Below are 12061 nucleotides of genomic sequence, written 5' to 3'. Positions count from 1 at the left end.
GGCAAATAAACATAAGAAAAAATGCTCAAGTTCCCTGACAATAAGGGAAATCCAAATTAAAACATCAATGAGGTACCACCTGATACCAGTAAGACTGGCCCACATGAATAAAAGCACCAACAACACTTGCTGGCGAGGTTGCGGGGAAAAGGGGACCCTACTCCACTGCTGGTGGGGCTGCAGTTTGATACAGCCTCTATGGAAATCTTATGGAGAACATTCAAACAACTCAAAATCGACATACCGTATGATCCAGCATTAGCACTCCTAGGAATATATCCAGAACACTTGTTTTATGAGAAACCAACATGCACTCCTATGTTCACAGCAGCACAATCAGTAATTGCAAAAACATGGAAGCTGCCAAAATGCCCATCAGTAGAGGATTGGATAAGAAAGCTATGGTTCATCTACTCCATGGAATACTACTCAGCTATTAAAAAAAATAAAATGCAGTTCTTTGTGGCCAAATGGGCCCAACTGGAAACCATAATGCTAAGGGAAATGAGCCAATCCCAAAAGGTTACATACCACATGTTTGCCTTAATTTAAGAGGATATGATGTTACGTATAACACGTTATGTTATGTATGTTATATGTTGTGTATAAACTAAAATTGAAATGTAAATGGGGTGGTCACAGAAGGTGGTTAAGAACTCGCATTTACTTTTAACATATTGGTTACTCATTGCTATGTCAATTAATTCCGTAATGATGTAAATTTTTGCTGATGGTATGTTGGAGCTTTTATTGATTGTGATGATACTCTGCTGGCTCTGTCTTCAGAACAGGGAGGGTATACCCAAGAAGCCGTTGAACTTGACTGGACAATAAGATGCTGGACCCTATGTTTGGTATATGCTTGCAATGGGGGAATCTCAACTGAATTTGAACTCTGGTTATGCAACAAGGTGGAGGAATCCACCATGGTGGGAGGATTTGGTGGAAAGGGTGGAGAGAATCCAAGTACCTATGAAACTGTGTCACATAATACAATGTAATTAATGAATTAATAATAATAAGTAAATAAAAAAGAAAAGAACACTAAAAGCAATAGAAATCAAGACCAAAATAAACAAATGGGACCTCATCAAACTAAGAAACTTCTGTACAGCAAAGGAAACAATCAACAAAGTAAAAAAGCAACCCACAGAATGGGAGAAGATCTTCGCCCTCTACGTAGGTGATAGAGGGCTAATCTCCAGAATATACAAAGAATTATGAAACAACCAAAACACCAAAACAAACAAGCCACTCAAGAAATGGGCACTGGAAAGGTGCAGACATTTCACAAAGGAACAATCCCAAATGGCAAACAAACATATGAAAAAATGCTCATGCTTCCTGGCAATAAGGGAAATCCAAATTAAAACATCAATGAGGTACCACCTGATACCAGTAAGACTGGCCCACATGAATAAAAGCACCAACAACACTTGTTGGTGAGGTTACGGGAAAAAGGGAACCCTACTCCACTGCTGGTGGTGCTGCAGGCTGGTACAGCCTCTATTGAAAACAGTATGAAGTTTATTCAAACAACTCAAAATCGACATACCATATGATCCAGCAATAGCACTCCTAGGAATATATCCAGAACACTTGTTTCATGAGAAACCAACACACACCCCTATGTTCATAGCAGCACAATCAGTAATTGTAAAAACATGGAAACAACCCAAAAGCCCCTCAGCAGAGGATTTCATAAGAAAGCTATGGCTCATCTATTCCATGGAATACTACTCAGCTATTAAAAACAAACAAAATGCAGTTCTTTGTGGCCAAATGGGCCCAACTGAAAACCATAATGCTAAAGGAAATGAGCCAATCCCAAAAGGTTACATACCACATGTTTGCCTTAATTTAAGAGGATATGATGTTATGCATAAAATGGTATGTTATGGATGTTATGTCATATGTCGCATATAAACTAAAATTGAAATGTAAATGGGGTGGTCACAGAAGGTGGTTAAGAAATCACATTTATTTTTAACATATTGGTTGCTCAATACTATGTCAATTAATTCCATAACAATGTTAATTGTTGCTGATGGTATGTTAGTGCTTTTATTTGATCGGGTGATACTCTGCTGGCTCTGCCCTCAGACCATAGACGGTTTCCCCAAGAAGCAGTTGGACTTGCCTGGACTATAAGATGTTGGACTCTATGCTTGGCGTATGCTTACAAAGAAGGAATCTCAACTGAACTCGAACTGTGGTGATGCAACAAGGTGGAGGAACCCACCATGGTGGAAGGATGTGGGGAGGTTTGGGGAGAATCTCAGTTCCTATGAAATTAGAACACAATGTAATTAATGACTAAATTTAAGGAAATAAAAAAAGAAAAAAAAGAGATGCATTATCAGGTCACTTATTTGAGAATTTGATTGCTTTGTAAGCATCTCATGATATAAATGTCCTTTGTTTTGGCCACAAATCATGAGTTGTGCTATTTTTTTAATTTTTTTTTTCTACAGATTTATTCAGTGACACATAGACCACACAGTAGCATAGCTTCTTCAAGAAAGTTTTTTTTTTTCCTTTTTCATTTCTTCAGTTTCACATTGGTCATTCAGTAGAATGTTATTTAACTTCATGGAGTAAATAATCTCTATTTCTCCTGTTCTTGATTTTTCCATGGCTTTTCATTATGGGCACATTTAATGGCTATGTCATACATACTTTCACGCACAGGAGTGAAGATACAATGCAGTATACAACTCCACTTTCAACTTACAAATGGTCTTCCAATGAAACTGTTAAATATATCTTAACAATAGGATGATGGTTCTCTGCCATTGTCCATACCTACAATGTCAGGATACACTTAAAAACAGACTGATGGTCTGTTTATGATGGAATATACTATTGTAATACTAAAATAACAGAAGTTGAGTCCAGAAATAAACATTATTTCCATTTTTCCACTGAATAGCGTGAATGACTTATTTCCATATAAGAGATGGGGCTATTCAGTTCAACATTTAGTGCTGGTACAATTGGATAGTGACAGACCAAAAGAAAAGAGTCAGACCTTTATTTATTATTCTGTACAAAGATACCTTCAAGGACTGGCACTGTGCTGTGAGAAGCTAAGTCATTTTCTGCAGCAGAGGTATTTCATATGGGTTGTGGTTCAAGTCCTGCTGAAACAATTTCCATCTAGGCTGCTGCTAATGTGCCTTGGAAATGCAGCAGAAAATGGCACAAGTTCTCAGGCCCATGCACCATTTAAAGACATTCATGGAGCTCCTACTCCTGGATTTGGCTTTGCCCTGTCCCCAGTACTTGAGGCAATTTAGGAAATAAGACATATCAGAGATGAAAATTTCCCAATCCCTCGTTCTCACCTCTACACCCAACCTCACTCGCTGTCTCTGTAACTCTGTCATTCAAATCAATGAAAATAAATCTTTAAAACCTTAAATGCATCAACAGCAGATATAATACTATACAATTCTAGCCTAAAAGCCATAAGCGTTGAGTTCATGGTTTCAGACTTGGAAATGGATTTCTAGAACTGATACCCAAATCACAAACAATAAATGGAAACACATAAATTTTACATCACCAAAAGTTAATCATTTGCACTTACACAGCTACTATCTATACAGCTAAAAGATACCCACAGAACAGGAAAAAGTAGAATGCTGCACCCTTTGCCATTTCTATACCTGCAGGATCAAGGCATGTCTAAATAGCACAATGAGTGACATATGATTGCTTATTAATCAACATACTATTGCAATAATATAGGGGACATTAGAGGAGTGAGGATTTGAAGAGGGGTAAAACAAATTCAAGAGTCTATGGAATTGTATTATAAGAGAAAAATTAGTTAGAAATTAATAAAACTGGAATAAACAAAAATGATTCACAGAAAATGTCAAGAGTGGTAAAATATAAAAATCAGGAGAAATCTTACAAGCAATTTATCTGTCAGGAGATTTATCTAAAACATAAAGATTTCTTGCAACTCAAAAACACAGAAAAAATAATTCAAATATTATGACACTAGAAATTGAGTAGACAATTATTGAGAGAAGGCATGAAAATCGTAAATGTTGGTTAATGTGATTATCAATTTGAGGATGAACATTTAAACCAAAATGGGTTATGAATTCTATTCACTAGAGAAGCTATATGATGAAAACGATGGAAGAGTCAAGCACTGGCAAGGAAGAGAAAAAGTTGGAACCCTACATACTCTAGGTGAGAAAGCAAAATTATACAGGTTTTATGGAAAATCCTTGAAAGTTACTGAAATAGCTAAATAGAACTATTGCCACAAATTCTACTACTGAACTTACATTCAAAAGATTGAAATGGATATAAAATCATGAATTTAACATAAATTTTTAAAGAATGAACACAGTTTTCAAGCCAAAGCAATAAAAATTCAAATGCCCAACAACTAATGAATCCATTGATTAAAAAAATGAAAAGTTACATAATGGAATAGTGTTACTTACTGCTACATAGAAATGATGTTATGACACACACACACATCAACATAGAAAATCATTGAGAACCTAAAAATGATTGAAATAAGCCAATCACAAGGGAACATGTATTACACAATTCCATTTGAACACAATTCAAGAAATAGTCACTATCTGGAGATAAAAGATTAGTGGTACAGGAGCAATGAGTGATGAGGGAAGGAACAGAATTGCTGGAGTGACAAAAATATTCTGGAATTGGCAACAGTGATGACAACTGTACATTTAAAATGGGTACATTGTTGCTTCTGAATTACTTCTCAAGACATTTTAAAAAGAGGAAGAAATGGTGCAATACTTACTGACTGAGAAAAGTAAAGGACTAAAGAAATTACGATTTAATAGCCTCCTGAGATTTTTTAAGAAAGGATCATGTGGGTTTCTAAGGGAATCAATGTTCACTCCAAACGATGTTGCAGTGATCACATCCATGCTGTATGCCTGAAAGATTCTGTGGAGAGAGATACAAGGACAATTAAAACCAGCACCTACTTGCCATTCTTGAGCCACACATGTAGCAGGAAGTGCTGAGAAAGCACATGTCAAGCAAAACAGCAGAGAGCCAAACAATTCCTAGACCACATCTGCAGGCAGGCATTGAGGCTCAGTGGCTGAGGTTTAGTAAGCACATATCACCAGTCAGAATTCTGTTTCAAATCCAGCCGACCACACTTCTGATCCAGCTTCATGCTAAGACATCCCGGAATGCAAAAGCTGGTAGTTTAACAGCTTGGTTCCCTATCACACATGCAGGACATGCATGCGTTCAAACAACCTAGTCTGGTGAACCAGCAAATGGAAGATAGCTCTCTCTCTACCTCTCTCTCTCTGTCTCATTGAGATAAACATCTTTATTTTAAAAAATAGAACTACCACCTAGATCATCAGAATGATCATTACTACTGTCATTCACATTCAAACGTATCAAGGGTGGAAGATACAGTTGTCTTTGCCCTGGGTAGCAGGGACTCTAGTAAAATTAGAGATGCATCTACACTCAGAGTTAAAGACCATAACCACACAGGTTACAGAACTCTGTGCTGTATTTAGATGTAAGACCTAAGCTTTAGCAGGATAGCTGGAATAATTCACTCTTCCCTGGGACTCATGAAGATGGCGTTCATCCAGGTCTTCCCTCACCTTAGAAACTGTCTGCAAAGATGATTTTTTCCTAACACATTACTAAATATCAACACTCTGATCTGAATTACAGAACAATCAATCCTTCCCTTCATTCATTGACAAAGCTCTAAAATACACCCTCTTTTCCATCTCCAGAATCTGAGGTGGCCCTGAGGGTAGAATTCCCTTTAAAAGGTATATCCAAGGATGACTGTGGTTAAATATAATAACTCTACATTAAACTTATTAACAAGAAGAATTCATAACTGTGTGAAATGCTATCTGCTTCTTCAGGAATTCATAGTTTACAAAGCAGACTACTTAATAATTCAAAGTTAGTACATTCTGACTGGGAGAGCAAAATTTTCAAAAATTTCAAATGATGCTAATTTTGATGCCATATTCCATATGTTAGTCCTCTGTCCAAATAGCAGCTCCACTAATAAATTCCAGCAAATGCACATTCTTGGAGATACCAAGTATTAAGTCAGGCACTTGCGTCATTCCACCCCCAGGTGAGACTAGATTGAATCCCTAGCTCTTGGCTTAAGCTTGGCTAATCCCTAGTTGTTGCAGATATTTAGGATCAGGACACAGAATATATCTCGTTCTAGTTCTTTTGTCACACCAAATGAATATACATAATATAAATAAATATTCAAGTTTAGCTAGCAAATTATTTTGTTGCCATCCCCAAAGGCTTTTCTGGGCTTTCTCTCTCCACATACTCAAGAAATTTGAAGTAAAAGATATACTTCAGTATTTAGCATTTTTCTAATATAATCAGCAATTCCATGAAGGCATTTTGGTTCTTCCTACACACACACACACACACACACACACACACACACACTCTAGGACTCTCCTGGCATAGACCCTGCTTCCCGATTTATACCAAATTCTTCCCTTAGTTCGCAATCCCAATTCCATACCATCTTAAACAAAACACAACAAAACAAGACAAAAAACTTCCACAGAATCATATTCCTTCTTTCTACGCATGAATTTTGTCTCTCAAATAGCCAATGTGACAGCCAAGCTGGTAACTGTATTATGTGCTCTATTCCAAGAAAACCCAGTCTGTCCCCAACTTCCTTTGTGTTGTATGTTATCCTTTCTGGTGGAATCCCTGGAGTTGTAACACAACATACACTCTTTCGTATGTTCACTCTAGGGATTCCCGAAGGGAAATTTCAACTCGATGCCATGTACTGAAACAGCCCAGAACCCCACAAATACATTCTTACTTACTTGTTCAAATTGACAGGCTTGCCTTTCTCTGCTTCCTGACTCAAGTTTTTCACCAACACATCTCCATAATGGGCAATGATGGGTAGCATCTAAGTACACACACACAACACCAGCCACAGTGAGATGCAGAGATCCAGGTCACATAAGGAAATAGTTTTCTAATGAAGCAGGAGTGACAAAATGACTCTATATACACCACTTCATCCACAGTTAAAAGTAAATATTCAAGTCAAAAGATTGGATTATCAAAGCAGAGGTAGTTCATCAACATTTTTAATGAATGCAATTCTCTTCTAGATTATAAAGAGAAAAGGTCAGTTTAAGGAACATTAGTGCCAATAAACTTTCTGCTTCAAATGGACTAGGATTGTCTTTCCATTTTTTTTCCAGACTCAGTTAAGTTTGTAATTAACATATACTAATTTATTACCTCCTTGATTTTTCCACTAGTGAAGGTTGGAGACAACAGTGTTCTTATTCTCTTCCATTCTTCATCCTTAGAATAGGTGATGGAGCTTTTCATAACTCCCATTGGTCCAAAAGACTAAAATTCAAATAAAGACATTTTGTCCAGCATAAGTTCTGAAGATCATCACTGTTGTGTTTATCACACACACATCAGGCATTTCAAACTATTTAGTAGAAGTCTACCACTTGGTATGCTAAGATTATGTGCTCATAAATATTATTCTAAATGCCTAGCCTCATAAGAGAGTAGATGTGCTGTGGTCTGAGGCATTTATTTTCCATTTTCCTATAAAAATCAATTTGCCATATATCAGAGAATCTGTCATTCCAGGAGACTAAACAGAAATAGAAACATCCTCTAATATAGAGCACAACAGAAACGAATTGCTGGTGGACATCCAGATGGCCAAAACAGCCTGTATGTTTCTTTGAAACAATTTTGTTTTCCACTCTGCCCTACTCTCTATACACAAAAACATGCACATGAACAACAGCTGATAAAGGAAGAGAACTTTCCTTAAAAAGTAAAACTACATTTCATTTAAGTTTAGATATTCTGCTTTGAGATATTTATTCCCCCACCAAACCATGAAATCATAGTATCAAACAAAGAACTAAACACTGAAATCCTGTTATTCACAGCACAATGGATGGAATGGAAGGTTACTATATTAAAACAAATAAACATTAAACAGAAAAGCAAACACCAAACATTTTTTCCCATGTGTAGAATTTTTATAACACATTCTGAACCAAAAGGAGGCTTTGAAGCACTGCAAGAGGAAATAGAGAAGGATGTTGAATGGCAGGCACCATAACACTGTCATAATAAGATTCAGCATCTGATACAGAGTGGCACATCTATACTTCACAACAACTTATTTTTTTATTGAATGAAACACTGAAAGAGAAAAACTCATAAGCCCTGGCATAAAGAAAACTACAAGAAAATACAAGGAACAGTATCAGTGGGACCCCATAACTGCACCTACTGTGCTATTTATAATCCAGATGCCTGTTAATGGCAGAGGAAGGCAAAGGAGAACGACCAAAGTGTTCTGGTTCCTGCATCCATGTGGAAAACCAAGAAGAGGCTCCTGGCTCTGACCTTCATATGGTCCAAAATCTGGCCATTGCAGAAATTTGGGAGTGAACCAATGGATGGACACTCATGCTCCAAGTCTCACTCTTGCTCTCTTTCACTCTCTGTTTCATTCTTTCTCTCCTGCCACCATCTCTTTCAGTAACAGGCTTCTGGCATGTTTAAATTAAGAATCCTTTACAAAATTAAAGTCTAAACATGTTAGCATGTAAACATGTTCACTACCTGATCAGTTGATTCTACTTTTATTGAAATATCCTACAGTAAAATAAAAAAAATGTATTATATGCAACCAAAACATAATTTTTATGATCACTTTTTAAGGTAGATAATACCTCTGAGACTGCAAAACTATCATGAGGCCAGTATTTGGCACTGCATGCTACCCTTCACTCATTGCAGTTCTGACATCCTATATCAACCCTTACATGCTAGATCAGCATTCTGATCCTGCTTCCTGCATATACCATAGAGACACAGCAGTGAATGGTGAAGTCATCTGGTACCTGCACTTACATGGGAGACCCAGAAGAAGCTCCTGGATCTGAGCTTTGATTAAATTTACTCTGGCCATTGCAGCCATTTATAGAGTGAACCAGTAAATGAGAGACTTCCCTCTCTGTCTCACCTTCTTTCTCTATAAAGTCTGCCCTTCAATTACAAAATAAATAAAGCTTTAAAAAAATAAATTTATTTGCTATTCTGAAGAAATATGAGATTCCATGGAAGTCCATTTGTCTCACACCTCAAAGAGAAAAGGAAAAGGAGAATTATATTGACCATCCTCAGACTGGCCTAGCAATTCAAAATTCTAGGAAACATTTTCCAACTTGTAAAACTATACTTTGTTTTAAAATGAGCATTTCCAATACTTATGCATAAGAAACCTAAATACAGAAATATAGCAAATTTCTTCAACTTAATTAAGAAAAAAAATTATGCTGTTATACAAAAAGAACAGAAGAAAAGACTCTCAGTCAGTACACAATGTAATGGGGAAACTCAATATTTCCCATTCCCATCAGTCAGAACACAAGACCAATGTACAGAAATCACCTTCATGTAAAAACTTATGAAGACATCATACAAATACAATTTCAGTCACTTCTGATAAAAATAAACAATTTAAGCATAAAGTTTAACAGATACAGATATAGATATAGATGCTGATATACATATAGAGAGATGATAGGTAGATAGAATATATATACACTGATAGCAATATGTTAATGAAAGGAATCCAAGAAACCTAACACAATGGAGAGGCATGCTATGGTCATAGATTGACAGACTCACAACTCTAAGGACACAGATTCTAACACAGTTCATCTGTGGTTTGTTGTAGATAAAAATGAACTATCCTAACTTTGTATGGAATGACAAGAGACCAAGAACAGCCACGCGTTCTGAAAAATAAAATGGGAGAATTCACTCTACATGTTAAGGATTATTATAGAGCTACCATTACCAAGACACTATGGCATTATTGGAAGATTAGACAGAGTGATCAGTACAACAGAACAGATGATGAAACCTATACCCACACAATCACTACTAACTGTTTTTCAAAGGTGATAAAGCAATTTGAGGAAGTGAGTGAAGGAGTGTTGAAACAATTGGGTAGCACATAGTCCAAAATTAACACTAGTCTAAACCTCAAACCTGGCATAAATATTAGGTCAAAACAGATTATAGGCATAAAACATAGCCATAAAATTGGAAAAAAAAAACAGAAGTGCTAGGCAAATAATTTTTAGATTTGATATCAAAAGCACAATGAACAAAAGGCATGCATGAGACTGTCAGTCTTTTTTTGTGAGTTAATTCTTGTATACCAGGGCCCTAATGAAGAACAACAGAACTAGATCTTTGCTATTTATGGGCAGTACAAGCAATAGTGAGAAGAGGGACATTGTCTCCTACATGATTGGGAGACACTCCAGTGGCATCGTAATGGACTTGGGAAAATTCATGGAAGACACACATTGTGAGACTGGAGGGGATAAAAGAGGAGAGGGGAGAGAGCTTGGAGGAAAAGGAAGAGACTCCAGTGCCAACTAAACTTTATCCAAAAAACAGTTTCAAAAATTAAAAATTTAAATAAATATTTTTTCTTTCAACTTTGAAAAAATAAAATGAACATTAGTCAAAATCTAAGTAAAAAAGTAAAAATTCCTATAAGAAATCTATTAAGGAATCTTAGTAATGGATGAGATGCATGTTGTGGCTCCAACAAAATAGTAAGCGGGAATCTCTGTAATGAAAGATTTCTCATCTTGTTTGTGCTGCTAGTTACACAAATCTACATATCTGCTCCATGTGGCTAGCTACACACACACACACACACACACACACACACAGAGTGAGAGAGAGAGAGAAGTGAAACATGAAATCTGATCTGAATAATGTTCGTTTTCTACTTGCCACTGGAGAAATACACTAATTACGAAATGAAATGAAAAACAAAATGAAACACACATGAAACTTCCCTGATAATTTTGGTACTATATAATATTTAAGAATAAAAGCTTAACAATTAATACTTAAACTTGAATAATAAGCATGCCTACCCGTCGGTTTGTGAAGGTGGAGTAACATTCTTTCAGCAGCACTGTTTTCAGCATCTCTGGATCAGTGATGACCAGCACAGGCTGTTGACCATCATACAATCTATTATGGGAAAACAGAAATGATTAAACACAGCAAGCCTAATGCAATAGCCACAGCCAAACCCAGGAACCACACTTGGATCCTGATGTCATGTTGCTCATAATCCTTTTGTATAACACACAGCAACATCCCTTTTTGGTTCAAGTTAGAGTAGAATGTACAGTAAGATTCCAACCACAGAAGACACACTTGTCTTCATAAAGGCAAGATCACTCAAGAAAAGTAAAATAAATTTAGAAACTAAACAGCTTACCATGAAAATCACACATATAGAAATAATACTAGATTGCTGCCATGGTGGCATAGCAATTGAAAATCATCACCGGAAAGGCTGCTCAACATTAAAATCAGCTCACAAGTAGCAGCCTGGGAAAACAGCAGAAGATGGCCCATGTGTTTGTGATCCTGACATCCATGTTGAAGATTGAATAAGCCTCCTGGCTCCTGCCTTCCTTGGTCTCATACAAGCTATTTAGCCACACAGGGACTCAAAACCCAAAGGGAAAATATCTCTTTCTCTGTTTCTCTTTGCCGTTATGATTATGAAAACATAATCAATAAATATTTTGAAAGAATTTTAGAGCATTTCTTAGATCTAGGTTCAAAGAATTTAAAAGATAAGAGAATTTCAAATTTCACTAAGTAAAAGATAAGCTGAATTTGAGGTAAAGTTTCAACTTATGCATAGTTTGTTCATCATACACAATTTCAACAAACCCTTTTGTAATACTATGTATTTCATTATTTTTTTAATTTCCCATTTTGTTATTTCATGATACAGTTCCATAAATGCTTAGATTACCCTTCCACTATATTACTATGGTGAAGTCCTTCATAAACAGTCACAAGTCCAACATTCTGCAATTTAAGTATCCTGATATTGTATGTATACATAGGAGCAGAAAGTCCAGCATCCTGTTGTTATGGTATATGTAACACTTTCATTGTG

At 36.3% G+C, this 12061-nt stretch overlaps 1 protein-coding gene across 1 annotated transcript in view; it reads right to left on the bottom strand.

Annotated features, from left to right (window-relative positions):
* The window catches only part of LOC131483204 (cytochrome P450 3A6-like), a 58137-nt gene that overhangs the window by 25724 nt on the left and 20352 nt on the right, over positions 1 to 12061 (bottom strand). The window contains exons 4-7 of the mRNA XM_058680638.1: positions 11013 to 11112; positions 7303 to 7416; positions 6873 to 6961; positions 4802 to 4950 (exon numbers count right to left, since the gene is read on the bottom strand). Coding sequence (XP_058536621.1) covers positions 4802 to 4950; positions 6873 to 6961; positions 7303 to 7416; positions 11013 to 11112 — 452 coding nt within the window. The remainder of the gene's footprint in view (positions 1 to 4801; positions 4951 to 6872; positions 6962 to 7302; positions 7417 to 11012; positions 11113 to 12061) is intronic.

Source organism: Ochotona princeps, chromosome 24 (genome assembly GCF_030435755.1).
Source record: "Ochotona princeps isolate mOchPri1 chromosome 24, mOchPri1.hap1, whole genome shotgun sequence".
Classification (NCBI taxonomy): domain Eukaryota; kingdom Metazoa; phylum Chordata; class Mammalia; order Lagomorpha; family Ochotonidae; genus Ochotona; species Ochotona princeps.
The sequence above is the reverse complement of the archived record's forward strand: the minus strand, read 5'-3'. Positions and strand labels throughout refer to the sequence as shown.